Here is a 22788-nt window from a genome sequence, read left to right on the forward strand (position 1 = left end):
CAAAGCCTTTAAGGAAAACTTATCATAAAACAGTAAACTTTTCATTCTTGTTGTTTCTATCTTGAAAGTGTACAACTTCAAATAAATGACAAAATGAGGAGTATACCTATTTGTTCTATAATTTTGTGCGTCTTGATTGTCAGTGAGTTTACTTTCATGAACTTTTACCACAGGGACACACACAAGGAAAAAAATATGAAAAATGTTCATCCAAAATCATTAAAACCTGTTTCTGCATCTTGTAAAGCCTGACACTCGTGCTATCGGTATTTTCTTTGTTATCTGTTCCTCCATTTTCAGTATAAAAGTAGAATCTTGAAATAAACCTTAAGGATGGAATTTATAGTATTACATACCATAGGTACGCGTAGGCTATCATAGGCTACGTGAATCATCCTTTAATTTTCTTATTAATTCCACGCAATTCATTCAACTTAGTGAAGAGCCTCATTTTTCATTTCTGACACTTTCAAGCATTGCTTCGACATCGTTTTACACCCAAGACTCCAGAAAATTTAAGTTGCCGGTAAAATTCTTCATCGTTTTTTTGGAGCCTAGATCAGGACCGTTGATCCGCATTTGGGAGTGGAATTCAGTTTTTGCAGGCCATATAATTATGTGCATATTTTCAGCAGAAAATTTTTAAGAGCCTTTTTTTACGGCCTCTAAGTATCGGGTGTAGAAAAAACTACCGACAACTCGAATTAAAAAAACTGTTTGATGAGAACAACTGCGTGTGGAAAATTTTTTAGGTAGAGGCTGGGAAAACAAGATAAAAGCTTCGTGCGTTTTACTGGAACCAATTCGAAGAAGAAATAGGAGGGAGGGATTGGAGACGGAAGATGTAAGAATGTAAGAAGGTAATTAAGCAGCTTCAGTGTTACACAACTGCGTACTAATTCATTAATATCGTTGCGGCGTGAACTGAAAATGACCTTTCACAAGGCATCCACCTCGAAACCAAGATAGCGTAACATCAACAAAACAAAGGGCGAAAAAACATGTGCCTCACATCATAGACTATGTTCAACACTTCGAACGTTTGCTTCTTGTTCTGCGGAAAAACGCAACGGCAAACCCTGCGGGAACGGCTGGAAAAGTTTGTTGTCATCAGCGCAGAGGCAAAACATGCCAAAAAAAAGACGACTGCTTGCAAAACCTGCAAAGTGCAGACGTATTTATTTTTCATCCTCCAGTGTGTGAGCTGATCAAACGCTACTAATGTTTATCACACAGAAAACGGTTGTCAAGAAGAGAAAAGCGGAATCAACCCATAATAAATGTATGGCCACATCCATATCCATGTTTAAGGGGAAAGGAGGTCTAAAATTGCCTTCTCTAAAAGACGCGGTCGGCGTTCAGGATTACGTCTGCGAGCTTTTCATCAAATTTGACCTCTTAAGCGAAAAATCATTTAAATACTTCCTTTAAGTTGATCAACATATTGTGCATGAAGCATAAGTTTAGGAATTAGTGAATTATGTAATTTTTAAAGATCATGTATGATTTTAAAGTCATTGCGTTTAAAGCTCAAGCTGTCAGGATGTGAACTTAAATTTTGATTTCAGTCCGGATATGACGGGTACTCCGAAAAAAAGAACGTCCCCTTGGTAAAGCCGAAAATCAACAGGGCATTGCAAAATTCAGGGATTCTTTGCAGAGACAGCGTAAATGCGTTGTAAAGTCGCTCGGATACTGCAACTTAGGATGTAATCCGTAGATAACGCAATAAACAAACAAACACACATGCTGATAATTTTTAGGGGGAAAATAAGTAAAGAAGCAGGGCGTTTGGGTTAAAATTTCCGGCGCCAGCGGTGCCTTCATATCGTTCAATTGCAGATTAAACATAAAATTGCACTATTTGAGCAGCATTGTAAAGTTTAAACGTGGTTTCTACACATAGTCTCTACAGTATAGAATCCTGTAATTCTATTCGTATTCCATCTCGATGAAAAGAGGATTCTATGAGGTCGCATAAAATGAAAAAAAAGTTTAAAAGGTATTATCTTCGTAATTAGAAACGGTTTGCCACTGTTGTTGAATGAAGTGATAAGGCATCCTGAAGTGTGTCTATTGGTGTCACGTTGTCGGAAATTTTTTTGCGTCACATGATAGTAAATCAGAGATAAGAAGGTTGTCAAGATAAGAAAAAAAGTAATTGAGCGGCTCCTCAACGCGAAACTAAACCCTTGCAATCGTTGAACCTTGTACAATTTTGTCAAAAATCGGAGGAAATCGCAAAACAGAATATGAGATAGAGCTGCTGAAAATGGCGAGAGGAATAAACTGAAAAAAACAAAACACGTGAAATTGCGTGAGCGAAATTAAAGAAGAAAAAAAACAGGTCATGATAAAACCAGGTTAAAAAAGCGGCGTGATCAAAATAAAAACTATGCAAAACTCAATTACCTTGCTTTAAAATAAGTTGAAAACATTTTAGTATCTCCGGAATTTTGAAAATATGCATTCGCTCGAAAGTAAGAACGGCAAAGAAAACATAAAACTCAAACGAATCCCACAATTCGCGATTAAGATCATTTAACTTGAAATGGGTTGAAAACTTCTAAAAAGTAAAAAAAAAACAGTCGTCAAATTAAACGACTCGAAAGTAGCACTAAATCTCTGAAATCAGCAACTGATAAAAATCGTAAAAATACGATGATCCCGATCACAGTTTCCTTCGAAAATATCCGAAAACAAAACACACCGATCCAGTCGTGAAAATCGCCACCTCCGAAAAAGTGTCAACACGTGATCTGATTGGCTATCGCGCACCGGTCAATCACGAAACAACATCAACGGGTGGGATCTATTGCGTCATAGTCGGAACCCCGAAAAACTGGACACTTTCCGCGCGTGGATTTCGAATCCTCGGGCCGCTCGCGGGTGAACTGAACTGCGTCCGCCTTCGATGGCCGGTGAACACTGACTGGCTCTCGTCGCTTCGCTATCAGGCTACCACAAACAGTGCGGAGGAGCCGCGGGCCGCGGGATGATGCGATCCACGACCGAAACCACGTTCCGATGTTGGTTCTTCGTTCCGATGAATGCGAATCCACCGGGCGGGGCGGGGGTGGCGGGGGGCGGCCGGGCGGGAGGGGCGCGGGGCGGGCGTCGCAGCGCGTCGCGGCGCGGCGCGTCCGTCTCGGAAGAGGCCGAACACCTATCCGACGTCGACGTCGCGCGTCCGTACGACGGCGCACAATGGATCGAGTCGATTAGAGAGGTCGGACGTGAAATTTTTGACTAAAACTGCAAATTTTTATACTTATTTCGTCACATTTTATATTTCAAGGGGTGCTTCTAGCAGGGTGTCTACTAAAACAGGCTGGTCAAAAATTAGTACTTTTACAGTGCTTTTTCAGTACATTCTCGAGAAATTCAGTGCCTTCTTCAACAGAAAAATTCTGTGCTTTTCAGTACCTCCATTTGACGAAATTAGAGAATTTTCAAAAATTTGAAATTGCGACAAAAATGACAAAAAATTTTAAAAAATTCCGGACCTTTTTGCGGAATTTCCATATTTTTTCAGTATTTCCGGACCGCCCTTGAAAAATCAGTATTATTTCCGGATTTTCCGGAAATGCCGGACTTGTAGACACCCTGTTCTATAAGAAAATTTTACTAAGAAACCTATGGAGCCACTATTAGAACGCCAAAATTTTATATAAACGGAGTTATAAGCGTTTAAAGTTTCCAAATTTTGTCCGACCTCTCCTATTGACTCGATCCACGGTGCGACGGGCGGATTCGCGCATTCAATTATGTTCAACCGCGTTGCCAGATAAGAGGAAAAACCCCTCTTGAGGCACCCCCTAATTTGTCTTTAAGGGGAGATGACGGTCATGTCGATAATTTTGAGGTTAGGTCACGGAGCTCTAAGTTTTAGGATCCAAAGTAACCTATGAATTCAAATTATCCAAAGTGATTTATTTTCACAATTTTTACGATCTGTCGTTTGCAAAGCACGTATTTGACTTAATTTTTTTAAAAATTTACTCATTTTTGCGTAGAGGACGCTCATTTATGAACAATTTTGGCCATCTTGGTTAGATATTGGAATTTGAAGATTGGTAGAGGCATTTTTCAACTGTTTTTCGTGTTAAAAGGTTCGTGCCCTTTTGGATCCTAAGGGCTCCTTATTTCATACGTAGGTACTATAGCACCCTCTTGCGATACCACAAGTACCGCATTGAATCGTTCGTTTTCAAAAGAGTTTAACTTGCAGCAAAATGCAAATTCTGAATTATTGTGAAAAAACGGTTAACATGCATTTACATTTTTTTCCGCGCCGGGAATCCACTTCAATAACTGCGATAATATGCGACTTGGGAGACTGAATAGTTGATCGCATCATTAGTTTTGTCACTTTCGCCCCGTATCGAGAAAAACATGCGTTTTTTAGTGAAGTTTCCTCACTGCGTGTCTCTCATTCCGTTATTTTCGCCTTCAATAACTGTGACTGCAATATAAGCTACTTGGAAGCACGAATAGTTGCGCATGGTAGTTTCGTCCGTTTCGCTCCGTTTCGGCAGAGCATACCAGGGGCGGATTTACCTACTTGCCGCACATGGGCGGTCTGTATTTTTCCGCCTCCTTCTCATTCGAAGTGAAACATCAATAAAAACCATTAAACGAACGTGTTGGAGGGGGAGGGGTGCAAAAGACGCGTTTACGTACTTGTGTTCAATACATTTTTTGAGAAAGCCCTGTCAACACTACTGGGAAAATTTCACGGAACTTTGCGCGAAAGTTAAGTTCCATAAACCTATCTCCGTGTGTGAACAAGGCCCTCCATTTGTAAGAAATGAACGTAAAAATTATGCAAGAACAAACATAAATGCGGTTTAATAATTTTAACTTCCGCCGCCACGCTGACTGCACTGTGTTTGGCGCAATGCGTGAAATATTCCTACAGTCTTGCAGGCGCCATGCATTTCACGCCGACAGCTGCTGAACGCACCGTGTTTGACGCAATGCGTGAAGTATTCATGAAGTCTAGTAGGGGCTGTGCGACTGTGCGTTTCACGCTGACCACATTGTTTTTGACGCAATGCGTGAAGTATTCATGCAGTCTTGTAGGCGCTATGCGTCTCATGTCGACCGCTGCTGACCGCACTGTGTTTGACGGAATGCGTGAAGTATTCATGCAGTCTTGTAGGTGATAATATGTGTTAAATGCCGACCGCTGCGCTGAGGGCTTCTCCTTTTCATCTTATAAAGTCCTCGTCATCATCACTCTCTACGCCGCGCCGCTCCATGCCAAATTGCGTGTTTAGTTCCTCTCTTAACTCGACTAATTAAAGATGCTGTCTCTTTTATCACCGAAAAACGATAAAATGAGAAATTACTACACTCTCAGGAAAAAGAGATTTTGTCCCCTTTTCTCATTGATAATTTTTTTTTCTGAATCCGATTTTTTTTATACCTACATTTACAAAAATTGCAAAATTTGTCGCCATGGGCCGCGGCCCATGTGGCCACCCCCTTAATCCGGCCCTGCAGCATACTCGTTAAACTCTCCTCAATACGCGTCTCTCACTCTGTTGAGTGTCGGGTGCGCCTTCCATTATTGTGATGGCAATATAAGCGACTTGGGAGCACGAATAGTTGCGTGGAGTTGCTTTGTCACTTTCGCTACGTCTCGAACTCTCCACGTGAAACACATGTTGATTATACTGCAGTGCTAAGGAAAAACGCCGAATGAACATTCGGGAGTTGCCAAATTTCCTCCAATAAAACGTGTATTTCAAAGGAGATTTATTAATATTTTTCCTTAAAATCTTCAGGAAATTTAGATGAGATTGCGAACAAAATACTCTGAAAAATTGGAAGAAAAATAATCATAACCTTTCTCAAAAATTTGTGTTTAATGACAGGAAATTTGGCAACGCCTGAAGGTTCATACGGCGTTTTTCCTTAGCACGGCAGTATACGGGTCGCGCCTTGCCACCTGGATGCAACTATTCAAGCTCGATTGCTGTCTGCATTGCATATGCAAAATAATGAAGCGGCGCTTCTTCTTCTCACGCTCCAGTCCACCGTCGCGAAGCCGTATCAAATCGCTGCCAAGAAATTGTTCCGCTTTACATATTTTAACTTACGATCTTCAATTCTAAATTGCTCTCCACATTATCCCTAGAGAAGAAGTACCGCGAAACAGGGGAAAACTCAGAACTTAAAAAGAAACTTTACTCGTACAACATTGAGTTCATTATTTCGCATAATTAAGAGGGTGTGTTGTGACCATTAGATATTTCGAACGCTATATTTTGATCATACTCTGTTATGGTACGTTTTGGTTTTCCTCTCTTAACATACTGAATACGTTGTGAGACCTTAATCTACAGCGGGAAAAAATTGAAAACTGACATTTTCAATTTTTAATCCTTTTCTTTTCTTTTCTTTCTTTTGGCCCGTTTATTCATTTTTATTGAGTTTCTCTTTTCAAGGAAAATGAAATGCTGAAAACATTTTAACTTTAACCAGATTCTTCCGCAAACCTGACTTTCTTGCGTAGGGAATATCTTCCTTGAAAAACAAATAATAATTTATGAAATGTTCCGGGGAAAATCCGAGGGCGAATAATTGAGCCACTGCAATAGGCACTGAAGTAAAGTAACGCAATCTTAGCGGAACCGGAACTGCATGTTGGAACAATCTTGCACTATGAGTTATTAGGGAAGTGAGTATCACAAATTTGGCGGTAAGATGTTTTTTTCGTGGTGTTTTGTTTTGTGTTTATATTCTGAACGAGATTTAATATAAGTGATGTGACTAGCTGATTGAGTGGTGAGCATTCTTTGTCTTGACTCATATCAGTCATTCGAGCACTCAAGAGTTCCATAAAGCAACACACATTCTACGTCAATACAAAGAAAGTGCATTAGCGGTTGTGTTTTGCAACTTTCATTTTTGGCTCGTTGAACTTTATTCCACACAGCATTTTACAATTAGGTTAATTTCCAGCCAAAGGTTATGATGAACGATTTTCAATGCGCACATGGTGCCACCGTGTCCAATTTATCATGGCAAAGTTGTGGCTTTTGACGTAATTCAATTTTGGTCCGAGAGCATTCTCGTGTATCGCGTTTTGCTCGAAATTCAGGCAGAAAAGAGCTTTTTTGTCGTCTGAAAATTCCCTACGAACGAGTGGCGTTCTTTGTACAACGAGAGTTATGTTAACTTGATCGTTGTACACGAATTCATCACATTCATTTAATCCATTTTAATTTTTTTTTCTCTTTGTTACTTGAAGTTTTGAAGAGAGATGAAAAATGATGATAATTTCATGATTTAGTGGTGAACTGTTGATTAAGACGATTCGCTTTGGAATCAATTTTGTTGTGCTTAAAAATTATGGTGCGTTCCAAAATTTGCATTTTTAAACCGGCGTCTTAGCTTATCCGTCTTCCTTATCTTATTTAGTCTGTTCTAACAAACGAAGATATAATTTGTGAAACTGGATCGTTCTTCCCTTCTTTTGACCATTTCGAGGCTATTGCAATTTCTTTACCTCGATTCAATGGAATTTGCGGCAAGCAGAAAGTAATATCATCATGGCCGGATTTACCTACTTGCCGCCCATGGGCCGCCTGTATTTTGCCGCCCTCTTCTCATTATTATAAAACATCAATAAAAACCATCGAGTGAACGTGCCGAAGGGAGAAGGGTGCATAAGACGCGTTTACTAGTGTTGGACACATTTTTTGCGTAAGCCCTGTCAACACTACTCAAAAGTTCACGGAACTTCGCGCGAAAGTTCAGTTCCGTAAACCTATCTCTGTGGGGACAAGGCCTTTCACTTGTAAGAAATGAACTAAAAAATTAAGAAAGAACAAACATAAATGTGGTTTAATAATTTTAACTTCCGCCGCCGCGCGCCGGCCGTGCCGCGCTGACCATGCACACAGTGTTTGGCGCAATGAGTGAAGTATTCATGCAGTCTTGTAGGCACTGTGCGTTTCACGCCGCGCCGACCGCTGTTGACCGTACTGTTTTTAACGCAATGCGTGAAGTATTCATGCAGTCTCGTAGGCGCTAATATGTGTTACATGCCGACCGCCGCGTCGAGAGCTTCTCCTTATCATCTCAAGTCTTCGTCATCATTTCTCTTTGCGCCGCGCCGCGCCAGGCCAAATTACGTGTTTGGTTTCTCTCTTAACTCAACTAATTAAAGGTGCGCAGTCTTTTGTAACACCGAAATACGACAAAATTAGAATGTACTCTCAGGAAATGAGAGATTTTGTCACCTTTTCTTGTATGTAATTATTTTCTGAATCCGATTTTTCTGTACCTGCATCTATAAAATCACATTTGCCGCCCCCTAATTTTGCCGCCATGGGCCGCGGCCCATGTGACCACCCCCTTAATCCGGACCTGAATATCATAATATTTATGTCAAAACGTGTTGAAATAAAAACGGCAAGCGTGTTTGGAACTTGAACTTTTTGAATACTAAACACATTCATTGGATTTGTTAGAAAAAGTCGACTTCAAGGACTAAAATGAACTATAGGAATAGTTAGTTCACTTGTACCAAAAAAAAATTAGAAATAATAGTAATATTCAATTATTTTGATGCGATGCATTACGCCTTATTAGAAACTATGGTCACAATCGCATTAGGTAAGCTCATCGTTCGACCTTTTCTTGGTCTGAAAAGGTTTCTTGGTGAACAGAGGTGAAATGATGGCTGATTAGTCCCGATCCAATCGATCGCTGAAAATTGCGTATTGTGGCCAATTTTTCAAGGCACCACTCAACGCTGCACCGGCGACCTCCATTTTCAGCTCCCATTTTCAGCGCGTGAAAGCGGCATAAGAAACAGCTTGGTTCCACAGTTGTAGGAATTATCTACGATGTCAGTTATTGGGTTGTTGGACGTCGTCGACAACACTGGTTGTGATGGATGAGCCGGAGGAATGATGAAGAGGGACTTGCACACTTGGGCTGCTACAAGGTTACAACCAACGACGAAGCGTGAATGATCGATTATCAATATTTCCCCATTTGAAGCTATAGTAAAATATCGATTATAAAGGTCCTCGCTGCGAACACCCTGTTTATCGATCTTTCTCCATAGGTTGAAACGGAAGATCAATCTATGTATCGCAAAGCACGCCACGCCACGCCACTGGCTACGGCGCGACTGATTCGATGGAAAAGCGCCGTTTTCCAGTCGACGGGAGACCGGGGCGCAGAAATCTGCCGTGCTAAGGAAAAACGCCGTATCAACCTTCAGACGTTGCCAAATTTTCTTCGATAAAACACGAATTCCCTGGTAAACTGATGAATATGTTTCATCGAATTTTTCAGGGTATATTCTTTGTACTTTGATCTAAAGTCCCTGAAAATTTCTCGGAAAAATATTCATAATTTTCCTCATAAATAAACATTTTATCGAAGGAAATTTGGCGACTCTCGAATGTTCATACGGCGCTCTTCCTCAGGACGGCAGAAATGCAGGAATGCAGCGATTAGTGAGGAAACCAGACAACCGACCTGCACGGTGTGCGGTTAAAACACGAGTAAACTTGTCGCTTGTTGTAGGTTGTCAACTTACAATCAGGACTGCCTTGTCGCGCTCCGTCACCGCCTGCGGTTGCGGTTTCATTGTGTCTGATGTTTCGCCGCGTGGGAGAGAGAGAGGAGAGCCAGGGGCGGGGGAGGGAGAGAGAGAAAAAAAGGAGGGATAATTTGAAATGGAAGGGAAAAATGTGTTCTGAGGTGCCACGTTTGACGAGCCGTCGTAATAGGACAATTCATGGTTTAATAACGTCTACTGGGTCACTGACTGTGTCGTATTGCATCGGAGGCATGCGTTTTTACCGTTGCAGCTGTACCGCGTTGCATTGGAATCCGACGGGTGCATTGTCAAAGTGGTGAAAGAATACCGGATTTAAGGGGTACAGAGCGCATTGAAGAAGTATTTCGATCAATTTTTACATTATAGCAGCTCGACATTGCTCCGGTGTTGACTTTATTTCCATCAATTTTCCCAAGAGGGCTTCCCAGACCCCCATCTGGAGCTCGATAAGTACCCCCAACTCCCCAAGCCACCCTATAGATCTAAAGAGGTCCCTTGGATCACCTTAAAGCCCTATTGGAGATGCGCAAGTAAAAGTGGTAGAACTGGGGAAAGAAAAGAATAGACGAAAGCCACATCAGTCTGAATGCACCAATCATCAGTTGGCCCATTGGTTAGCATGTAAATATCTGTTGAGTGGTGCAATTTTTGGATGTGACAATTGTCTATTCTTTTCTTTTCCCAGTTCTAATAGTCATTACTAGGAACACTTTGGGGAGGGGGGGGGGGAGGTTCTGACGAAGACACGGCCGATTTGAAAAGTGAGAGGGCTGAGAACTTTAGGCAACCCAAACAATTACTCCCGATTTCAGTGATGCTCTACCATCCAACTGCTAAAATTACCTTCATTGAGTATCTATACCAGTATACCAACGGCGTGTAAGAACCACGTAAAGAAATTCGGTTGACAAACGATCCCATGTTTGACAAACTTTGTAGTTACATTGCTGAACATGTAGACGGAAGGCCTACCACAGGATAAATGAGTTGCTTCATAAATTTTGAGACCGATATTAGAACTTATCCTCGACAGTTGTCATCATAAGAATAAGAATGCACTCAAAATATCGAAGAGGTACTTACAGAATGCGCGGGATTAACAAGAAAATGAGCTTGCCTAAGGTCCGCTATCCACTGCGCGGGCTTCCAAGATTCTCCCGGACCCATTTTCTTTTCGGCGGGAAGGGATTAGGGTGGGAATATTTCACGTCCGTCAATCCACTCAGATAGCTCGACAGCTGATAAGGAGCTCAAGTGAGAAATAGTATTTCTGAAGTTCTTGAGTGCTCAGTTGCCAACCGCACATTTTTTCAACCAAACGGAGATTGTAACTTCAAACCCTGTAACGAACAATCGGGTGTTGCAAAGATTGTGCAACCGTTTATCTCGTTAAACGCCCTATCAATAGGGCCTTAGAGTTAAGACTAAAAAAATCAGCGAGAATCCCTCAATGGAAAATTAATGACGCGAAGACGGGCGGTCAGATTTTTAAATCTGAAGAATAAAAATAAGTAAAGGAACGGATGCTCAATCTTTGAATGCAACACCCGATACCGGTAAACAGGTTCTGAATTTTCCAGTAGCAGATGTAAAAGTCACGTCAAATCCGTCTGGGCCAATTTTATAATGCGGCAAGATCATTATTGAAATTAGCATCCTCACACAATTCTGTCTGTAGCGACCTTTTAAATAGAAATGGGTTTTCTTTCTTTCTTCCTACTACTAGAAAAATCATGAGTTACACTAGTTAAAGTATTTGTCTTCTTGTGTCACATTTTGTGTCACATCAGAAGTGACAGAATTTTGTGTTGATATTGGTGCAATTTGCCGTGAATGTAGCGCAGAAAACAATGCACTGACTGGTAAAATGCATTCCTTCGATTGCGCGACGTAGGTATTCACCACTCGTTTTTTCTTAAATTCCGTCGAGAAAACTACCTGACATTTTCTCTTGAAATTATCAACCGAAGGTTTGGGTTGTTTTGTGTTTTATTTCCCGTGCTAAGCAAACTTTTGTGTTGAAATTTCTCTTCGTGTGGAGATGAGGCAATCAAGTTTCCTTAAAGTGGCCCTATAACCGTCCACGGGCGAAAGGAATTTCGCCCACAAAAACTCACGATTATGAGTTTCTGATACCATAATATAATATAGAGGAGAGAACTGTAAGCATTGCGTAACAAAAAAGTCAAAAAATCTCAAATCAAACCAACGTTATATGGTGTTTTGAAGACTGCTGTTAAAACGTCGCTCCTCGGATGTAAGGGCGTATCTCAATTTTAACATGAGCTCCAGAATGCATGGAGTTATTCGGAAGACAGGGGTCATGTGGAAATCTAGATACGCCCTTACGTCAGAGGAGCGACGAAAAACGGTCTCGGAAACAGCCGTTCAAAATTTTAATCTTTTCATGTTCAGAAGTCCAGAACACGCGATCGCCCGGATTAAAGTGTGATTTTATGCTCACTTTATACATTTTTCATATAATTTTACAAGTTTTCTGAGAAGAGCACCTCAATCATATACAGCTTGTCCTTGCAACACGCGACGATTCTAGTTTCAGATTAACTGATAAAATAGTCGAGACGCTAGAAAGATTGCTTCAATTAGGGAAAAAAACTAAATTGATAATACAATGGCGGATTCTGAGAATTCCGTGATTTATTCTTCTGTCGATATAAAATCTTGCTATTTTATAGACTGGCTAAGAGACATTGCGCAAGTGAATTTACGTGGGTAGTAGTAGTAAGATACATTCATTTTAAAGCGGTGCCTTAACAACATGGGCATTGGCGTGGCGTGCTTTGCGATATATTGATTGATCTACCATTTAAACCTACGAAAAAGGATCGATAGACAAGGAGTTCGCAAAGAACACCTTATTAATCGATTCTTTACCATAACTTCAAATGTCGAGGGAATATCGATAATCGACCATTCACGCCTCACCACTGAACATTGGACAGGCGAGTCAATCACACGAACTTGGGAAGGTGATTTGAGCCGAAAAAGCTTGATTGCTCGTTTTGACCTTAAAAAGGAGACAGGTTTGTGACAGAGTATTCACTTAGGACCATTTGTCAAGGCGATTCGGCACATAAAACGAATAATGCTTGAAATTTTGATCCCGTTGAGTTCCAATAAAAAAGCACATCAAACCACAAGCTTGAATCATGGAATTATGAGCCTTCTTCGACTGATCATAACGATTTTCGAGTGGAAAATGGCGGTGGAAAAAGCTCGCAAGATCATAAAAAACCCTTGAAGATCCGACGAAGAACAGAGATCCGTATACGGTGCGTGCTTTCCTCTTTTTTGAATAATATAGTAATACATTTTGAGTGATTAAATCAACTTTAAAACTGATTTTTGACTAAAAAACGGATTGATTACATAACTATTAACAGATTAATGTCTCCAGGGGGTCTGGGAAAATTTTCAATCCCTTCATCCTAACTTTCAAAGTTTTCTCTGACCCTTGGATTTTACCCCTCCCTGACTCGATTTTCCCTGATTCTACCTGAATTTTGTTTCCACATCTAAAGAAACAAAAAAATGAACACGCTTAGCGCAAAATACCGGTGTAAGGCGTTGGGGGCTCGAATTTAATTGAGGTGTCGCATTTTGCGTGTTAATTAAATGAATCACATTGAAAAAGAAAGTCTTGTCTTGAAATGTACATCCACTATACAACAACCTGTAGTAAACAACGCAGCGAATAAAGGCAAGACTTTCTTTTTCATTTTAGCTCAAATTTACGATAAGGAAATTTCCTAGTGATAAGGAGAGAGCGCAGCTTTGGGGGGTTCATACACAATGGTTGTAAGAGGTGCGTATGGTTACGTTTACAAAGCGCACGATGCACACTCGCGACAATCTGGTTCTGGACAGAGATTTTCTGCGGATCATACGTAAGCAAGGATCTGTTGATTACCGATTTTTTCTTTTCTTTAAAACATGTCTTATACACATCTAGCGGCTCACTACGTCCAATAAAGCGACAAATAAGCTTTGACCCTCCCAACCCCCGGAGGAAAAAATAAAAACAAAAATAATCGTAATCCGCTCTTCAAAGGGTCCGTGCGAAAACATTCTTGATTTTAAACGGAAAACAGTTCCACTTAATAACAAAAGATAATTTTATTAAACCTCCATAACATTCGGACGTGCCTGCATAGCATCAATCAATCGCTAATCTATAAATTCAATTCAAATTGAATACAATTATGTTAATGAATATCTATTGCATGGGCGTGGACGGAGAAGAATGTCTCTTAATCGAGCGAGAGAGAGGGCACATCTAACAATAAGAAAAGGTCCCTTGAAATTATATAACAGTTTAATATTTATCCCTGACAGCGACAGAATTTAGTTGGGTTTCTGCGGATACAGAACGAATATTAATTCAGAATAATATCCTGACCTTTTCAAGTTTTTCCCAGTCAAATTATAAAGTGACGAAACTCACTAACTTCCGACGATCCATGATAAAAAGTCAAGAATAATCTTTGGAAAGATACGGCAAGATAAATGGGCATTCATTCTACTCATACCCCACAAGATGAAACGATTAATCTCTTTGGTTCCGATCATTTTTAAAGAAAGAGAAAAAAACCTGTAAAATGTTTTAAAAAAGTTATATAAATTTCAAAAAGACTTGCCTCAGAAGGAACTACTGCTTGCTTGTATTCAATTTGTATTTGGATGCATAAAATTACAAATTTCCGTCAGCTTCAAATGCTTGAAATTAACATCGTTTAAATATGGAATAATTAAAATAGGTTTCATTTTAAAAATTTTGAAGAGAAGACTTCGGACTTCCTTCCGTGCTCATCCTAGGCATGGAAACCATCCTTTTAAAATTTTGTGCCAATTCATGAAAATCTTAGGCACCCGTGCCCGCCAAAAATTTAAATGTTAGATACACTCACATGAACGGATCTGCTCACATCATTCACTTTACATTCATCAATAATTTTAAAACCACGAAATAAATTATTCATTAAATACTTTTAGGTCTTTCTGATATTAAAAGAAGAAGATTTGCAACTTTTCGTATTCATTATTACTCTTTAATTTGTGTCTGATTTTCAACTTATATTGAACGGGTGTATTGTGGGGTGGTGTACTGATATCCGTAACTATCTTGTATTTTTACGATGGATTTGATGGCGATTGTCGTTATGAAACCTTTCCAATAGAACCGAATCTACTTTAAAATACCTTACTAATCGTAATTATCTGACGTAATTACATAGAAACAGGACCGGATTAGCGCTCAGGGGTGCTGACGGCTGGCGCTGGCGGGCACATTGGCCCGCTGCGGATTGCATACTCTCTAAATTGAAGGCAGTTCACGTTTTCTATAAAAAACAAATGGTTCAGTTAAGGTTACGCCTCCTACACCTAAGCGTTTGATGACTCCTTTTCTAGCTCGTTCCCGGGCGCAATTTTTGCTTTAAAACAAAAAATAATCCGCATTGTTCCTTGATGAACTTCATAGCACCTATAATTTTAAAAAAAAGGTCTTATCGTTATTATTTCGGAGAATCTCATGTGATTTCCTGAGCCGATTTTCGAAGAAAATTCATTCGAAATATTCGTTTTCTTCTGAGGAATGAAACCAAAAACGGAAAAACGCTTAAATAAAATATGAGAGAAAAGTTCCGAGAAGGAGAAACGTTACGCTGCTTTTCACTGTTTCCGAGCCTACAAATGGACATATTTCTGCCAATCGGAATTATGAGCATTATGACGTGTTATGCACATTTTCTCATGGGTCTCGGGGCTCATGTCTTTATACACATAGTTTCGTTTGGAAGAGATGCGTTCAAATACCCCTCCCCCACCTTCCATTCAGCGAGAAATAGCTACGGGGCGTCTCAGCGATACGGACACAGCAGACAAGTTCCGCTGAGAGTAAAGAGAGATGAAAGCTTTGAAGTGAGGTAAATATGCAAGTCGAGCAAAAGTGCGGTCAATTCAGGACTTCAGTTTGGGGCGTTGGAGATCCATCGAAGAGGCAGCCTAACAACGCGTGTCTTTTATTACATATTGACACTAGTTGCATGAGCAGACATGAGATTTTCGCCGAGCGTTGTTGTCTTTTTGTGCTTGAAAATGGTAACGGCTTTTGATCTTCTGACAGAAAATGTTGGAAGAATTGCCTTGCACGATTTTAACTTTTGATGAAGTATACATCCATCCATAATGTATCTCCCATACGTGCATCCCCCTTGCACGCCTCTGGGGAGGCAAAACTGAGCTGAGCGATTACTTTATGAAAATCAAAAAAGGAAGAAACATCATTTTGAGGAAGTAGTTGAAAAATTTAGTGGGAGATGCATGATTTATGAATTCGAAAGACGGGATAGATGCTTGGAACACTTCCGGTTAAAAGGAATCTCGATCTCCAAGAACCATGGATTCCATGAAGAAACATGATGAAAAATCCCTCTTGACAAAAAAAAAAAAAAAAAAAAAAAAAAAGTGCTACATGTTAAACTATTAAATAGGACAGGAAAAGGCTGCCATAGTGTACATTTATCTATATGTCAAAAAAATTGGTATGACCGAAAAAATAATTGAAGAACTAGACCATGCTCGAGAACCAAAGTGAATGCTGATGACACGTTGTACAAGATACCACTATTCGACCACCTAGGAGCTCGTGCTGCCTACTCTGAAAACTGAAGGAAACTAAAAATGAGTTCACGTCACCTCACCGCGTTCCGGAAAGGAGGTTTCCGAAATGTTTTCCGAATAGTGGTGACTTGTTTAAGGTCATACCACTATTCGACCACCTATAGGAGCTGGTGTTGCCTACACTGGAAACTGAAGGATTCATAAAAATGAGTTCACGTCACTTCACCACATTCGGAAAAAGACGTTTCCGAAATGTTTCCCGAGTGGTAGTGACTTGGTTCGACCTGGATTTGACCACTTAGGAGCTCGTATTGCCTGAGACTTGAAACTAGCTGAACCATCTGCTAGTTCGAATAATCATAGAAAAAGCGGTACCACGTTTCTTTAAATCTACTCCAATTTAATAAGCATCTTCGAAGTATTCGACTATATTTGTAGTGTCGCGACGTACTGAGGGACGTCTCACACAGTTCAACTGGAAATTGAAATTAACTTCGGCCGAAACGTGTTCATTGAGGCCGCAAGGCATGTGCGGAATGTCAAATAAACCGCTTAAATCAGAGGTGTAAAAAATGGACTGAGAAGGAGAATATAAACCCGATTGATTATTAAAAACACCTTCAACTTAAAACCAACCATATCGATAATGAATTCTGCAAGTGCTGTCTTTCAAAAATTAGAATCAAATATTTTCATTTAAAAAAATAGGATGTTCGTGCCCACACTGAAAAAAAAACTCCGGCCGTGGGAGCCGCAATTACGGGCTATATAGACATACCGTCCGTTCCGGGCTCAAAGACCGAAAATTCCGGCTGCTGGAGGCGTAGCTTCGATTACTCCGGGTTCAGAGGCCGAAGCTACGGCTCCAGCAGCCAGAATTTTCGGCCTTTGAGCCCGGAACGGACGGTATGTCTATATAGCCCGTAATTGCGGCTCCCACGGCCGGAGTTTTTTTTCAGTACATTTTCATACTATGATAAGCTTCTCTTTTAACCTTTCAACGCGCTTTCTATGTATCAGCACTTTCAAAAGGAAAAAGTCGTGAATTCAGAGGAAGAGCGACAGATGAAATTAAAGTCGAGAACACAATAAAGCTAGTAAAAGGAGATGCCAAGAGCAATTATTTTTACTGAAAGGGGGACACTTTATACGGCTGGAAACGAACAAAAAAACTCGTCTTCTACCAGAGATGACGGGAGAACAGCGGGAAAACTGATGACGATAGAGAAGCAATTAACAGTGGGGAAAATTAAAACGTTAATGGATTAACCGCCCAGAAAATCTCTACAATTAACCGACGGACTTGCACTACACGGTCATCCGAGGGTAGAGCACCACCGTCGGCGAGGGGTTTATCACTCTGAATTATTATTCGCCATTAAGTGAAAGGCGTTGTCTAATTTTATTGGCCCATTAAAAGGTCAACAGCAACTTTGTGCGGACCTCAGAACGAGAAAACTTTCTATCCTAGTCTCTCGGAATGACGAGGGGGGATTTTAACTTCTAACCGAAGCTGTTGCAATTAACTACTTATTTCTCGAGTCGAACTGCGCTGTAGCCTTAAAAGTGCCTTTGAGTTACTTTGATTTTCCTTTGGTGATCCTATCAAATCAATCTATGAGGAGGATTTCTCAGAAAATTGAAGAGAAAATCAAATGAATTAATTGAAAAAGTTTAGTCCAATTTAGGTTTTTTCTTAATGCGTATGATACCGCCGATAGCACTCTTTTTTCTTCTCTTTTTTTTAGAACAGTTGATGAGTCAACTTCACGACCGAAGGCAACATTTTTAAGGCAATGACTGAATTCTTATTTAAATTTTAAATTATTTTCTTGTATACAGGGAGGGAGGCTCTTCATATCTTCGCCGCGAAACGTAGGTGTCTCTAAATAAATTTTACATGCCCAAGGATTTGGATATCCCAGCCAATATTGGAAAACAGTTTTCCTAATTTTTCCAGGTTCTCCATACTAAACTGAAATTCTACCCTAACTAGCGCTGTGGTTTGGATCCCTTCTTCTTAACGCAGTCCAATTGTGCATGCTAGTAAATCATTCTGGAGTTAAAATTCATGGGTTGGCTGCCCTTTTGGGCCCTAAGAAATCCATGACCTAATCTCCGAAATTATCGACATGTCCATACTTTCCCTCTGCAGTCCCAATTAGAATGGAGCTTTTTCCAGGCGCCAGATACCGGATCAATGGTAATCGAACGACCTTGATATCTTGGCAAGGCTATCTATGGATCAATATCATTCTACAATGGTTCAACAATCTACCCAATGACGTATGTGTTACTAGTCAAAAGTCTACAAGGTTCACATGGATGTATTCGGTGGTGGGGAATCTTAAACTAGAGCAAGCTAAGCGTCTGGCCGTAATTTTAGGCGATAAACGCCGAACGTGGTGCAAACCGATGCTGCGTGGCGCTTGCGTGCTCCGATATAGCTGTGGCTGTCGCGACAGAAATAGGAAACCATGCCAATGGAATCTTACCACCTGGTATGAAGATGCCACCACAGTGGTTATATGACCCCTTAGGAATTAAGAGCGATAAAATACAAGGTGAAGGAGGGAGGAGGGTATAGGGCGGCGCTGACGGTGGCCTTGTGAAAAGATTACGATGGCAATCAGAAAACTACAGCGGGTCTCCTGTATGCTGTGATGAATGGACTGATTTAGCGAATACGACATCCGATATACTCGTAATATATTTGATGGTTCCACCCAGAACAAATGAACTGTTTTGATATCGATTCGCCGCGATTTTAGAGGGCGGCTCGGTTTAACGGCGATACGCCACGTTCTAAGGGCCAGGCGCTAAGCTTATGCGGTGCGAACCAACCATGGGAAATATTATCTCTGCAATAACAATTAATGACTTTATATACAAAAACAAAGAGGAAAAAACACCCTCAGGTTAAATAGTTACAGAAGGAGGCTTGATAGGTCGGGGAAAGTGCACTATCAAAATGAATGAAGCGAAATTTGCACTAAGCTGTTTCTTCAGGTCAGAAGAGCGTGCGGAATGAAAAGGACGAGGAAAGTGTAGAAAAAGGCGTAACTGGACAGCGATATACCTGGCGCCCAAATGGCAAACCAACGGTAAGGTGCCTGACACAGCGAGATAAGGTACACCAGACCTCATAATTCACACACCCTCATCAACAATGTAGCACAAGATGTCTAGTTTTCCCATCTAAGACGTTTGCCGTGTTGGGCGTCGACCACATAAGCCATAAACTGCAAAATATCAGTTTCCGCAATTTGCAGCACCACGAAATATTTCTAAAATGTTCAAGCTCCCGTGAAAAGAAAAGGACGGAGAAGAAAATACCTGGAGAAACAGAGCATGGATTTGGAAAGAGGGACAGTGGGGAAAATGGATTTGTATCTTTGAGGATAATGTTTGCGCAGAGGGAATAGAATACACAAGAGGTTATCGATGGTGAAACTGAGTAAATGCGTACATCGGTTTGCGGCGTTGCAGACTTCCTGTCATACTTCATTTCCTACATAGAAAACTACTGAACGTCACTTTTTGAAACTTTCAGAGAGTTTTCTTCTCTTCATGAAAAATATTCTGTGAAAACTTAAGCCAAGATATTGTTTCGGTCTCCTTATCAAAAATAAAATAGTAGCGGAGATTTCGATACGCACCGCAACCGAAATACGCATTTTTGCAGTTTCACTGTCGACATGAAAAGATAGAGTGTGCTAAGGTAGGGAATAGTGTGAGTAAGGGGCGGGGAGGGTGGAGGGGGACTGAGAGGAAGGGGGTAAAAAGCAGAGAGCAAGGGGGAAACTTACCGGGAGGTTGGGTTCGTCTGATAATCCATCGGACGGGGGCCGGGATGTCCGGGAGCTTGTTCCCATCGAAAGATGCCAGTTTGCGAGGAATTTTTCTGGTTTACGCTCACCGCTGAAACAAAAACACAACTCAAATTAGAACTTCCGGAGCCTGAAACAATTTACCGATTAAAGCGGGAAAGTTTGAAGGGGATCACAAACTTCCAAGACTCCGAGGAACGAGCGGTGAGTCGATGAAAACTCGTTAAAAATTAAGATATCAGAAAGTCTATAAATCTTTACCGCTTATGCGTTAAGAGGAAGTTACTGGCGAAGAGTAAACTGGCCTTAATTGAACTGAGATTTGCGTGCACGCAAGGGGTAATCGGAAAAACTCTTGTTTAGAATACTGTCCGACTCGGAAATAGTGAAAATTCCATTTTAAAGCGGGAAAATACTTATTATTTTCAGGATCACTCGCATTATTTTCCTGCATTGTTTTTGTTTTTTCCATATCATTTTACATTGTAACGATGGATGCAATTCTGTTTGTTTAGAAAAATGCGTGACTGATGATGATGAAATAGACGGCTCTTTTTGGGAACTGAAAAACATTCTTCAAATGCATCTATTCACCAAAAAATGCAGCTGTTTTTAGTTCGTTCCGTTTGCAGGCAGACGGATCTAGCAATTCGGCAACAGTGGATTCCCTCCATTTAAACCTATGCTAAATAATCGATTCTTGTAGGAGCACCTACCTCCTCCAAGAATCGATGAATTTCCTTACACCGCAATCACACGCTGAATGTGGGAGCTGAATGTGGCTTGAATGTGGAAGTCATCGGCCCGATGCCTGAATTTTGCGCGTGACGAGCAAAATTCAGCAACGATTCTCAGCAACCATCGGACCAATTTTGAATTTGTCTGAACTATTCGAGTAGATTTAATACACATCTGGATGAAAATAACTCGAATTTGCTAAATTTCAGCCGTTGGGCGATGACTGTCGACTTCCACATTCAGCTGCCAAATTCAGCGTCTGATTGCGGCAATAGGTTAAAACGGAGGAAAGACAATACTTATTGCCAACTTAACTTACTGAATCCGCCAATGTTGTAAAGGTGTAATTTTTTTAGCGTTGGACATGTTTCGACATGATCAATAAGAGTTCACTATGCAAAAGAAACCTCTGGTTCATTTTAGAAACAATGTAAGCACGACGTGCCATTAGTTTTTCTTTATAGGAAGACCTCAGTCCAACGCTAAAAAAATTACACCTTTACAACATTGGCGGATCCAGTAAGTTAAGTTGGCAATAAGTATTGTCTTTCCTCCGTTTTAACCTATTGCCGCAATCAGACGCTGAATTTGGCAGATCCATTCCTAAAAAACGTATGAGTCGAGACTCGTGATTCACGGGACTGAGTCAAACCTTGGGCAAAGTCCCGGTGGCCATCAGCGGCGTTTTAGAGCCGTGATTAAACCATTCACACCGTGGGGACGGGGGCGGGGGCGGGGGGCAGGGGCCGGACGCTGACGCCCGCGACCGGACGCGAAATGCCGATGACGATGACGATGACGATGACGGCGGGGACCACAACCACGACCGACTCCGACGCCGACGCCGGGTCTGGTCCATCCGCGGAGGAGACCACACGGTGCGACCGGTGGCGGCGCGGCGCACGGTGGATCGAGTCTGTAGGAGAGGTCGGACAAAATTCGGAAACTTTAAACGCTTATAACTCCGTTTATGCAAAACTAGGGGGTCTGCCCCCTGCCCCTGGCCGCTACGCGGCCCAGCCCCCGGGGCCCTGCGCTCCTCCAAAGACCAGCGAAATCGTCGAATTTGCCCGTTGGTAGTTCATGAGGAAATAATTTTAATTTAATAAAAACGCTGTTTAAAAGGAAAATTAAAAGAAATAATAAAAAATAAAAGAAACATTTCCCGCCAAACAATATTCTTAATGCCGTTCTCCTTACTCTGAACTGAACTACATTTTGCAATTTGGAACTATAAATTCTAGCCCGGTTTAAAAACAGCGTATGTGCCATTAGTTCCCCTTTATGCACATAAGTGTTTTTCCAGAAGAGCCAGAATTTATAGTTCCAAATTGCAAAATGCGGTCCAAATTTGATTCCTTTTTTGGAAGCCGACCTTGACAGGGCCACATGGAGCTGTCCATGACTAAACAAAGGCCTCTGAAAGTAAAAACCCACTCCATTAAAACTCTGACATTGGCGGATCCAGCAAAGTGGCAACATTGCCTTTTCTCCACTTAAACCTATGGAAATGTATCGATTCTTGGAGATGTCGAGTGCTCCGAAAAGAATCGATTATTTAGCATACGTTTAAATGGAGCAAATCCGGTGTTGCCAAATTGCTGGATACGCCTCTGAACTCTGACTATTGAACTCCCCTTCCTCACTCCTGCCCATCGACCGTCTTACTCGCCTTCCTCACCCCGTCCATCGAGCGTCTTACAGATGATTTTATTATAATAGAGAGGATTGCAGGTTCTAAAAGTGGTTCCATTGATTCCCTCGTGAAATTGTCTTCAAAAAGCGCTCCTTGAAGTTTAAAATGTGACGAAATAAACATCAAAATTTGCAGTTTTAGTCGAAAATTTCATGTCCGACCTCTCTACTTGACTCGATCCACTGTGCGGCGGGCCGCTCGGTGACTCAGCGGTGAAACTTGCGTTTCCGTTTCTCGTAAAACAAGACTCGGCGCTGCACGGTAATGCACCGCCCTGCACGGATGCCAGA

The 22788-nt window shown here is 41.2% G+C and overlaps 1 protein-coding gene across 6 annotated transcripts in view; it reads right to left on the reverse strand.

The window, feature by feature from the left end:
* Positions 1-22788, reverse strand: part of LOC109044043 (dual 3',5'-cyclic-AMP and -GMP phosphodiesterase 11) — a 174594-nt gene that overhangs the window by 129376 nt on the left and 22430 nt on the right. For 3 of the 6 annotated variants that reach the window (XM_072302040.1, XM_019061523.2, XM_072302039.1), the window contains exon 1: positions 2413-2990. In XM_072302040.1, coding sequence (XP_072158141.1) covers positions 2413-2470 — 58 coding nt within the window. In that variant the 5' untranslated portion in view covers positions 2471-2990. Of the gene's footprint in view, positions 1-2412; positions 2992-20043; positions 20156-22788 lie in introns of those variants that run through there. The other 3 variants (XM_019061559.2, XM_019061568.2, XM_072302038.1) reach the window with 3 other exon arrangements.

This window comes from Bemisia tabaci, chromosome 6, assembly GCF_918797505.1.
Source record: "Bemisia tabaci chromosome 6, PGI_BMITA_v3".
NCBI lineage: Eukaryota > Metazoa > Arthropoda > Insecta > Hemiptera > Aleyrodidae > Bemisia > Bemisia tabaci.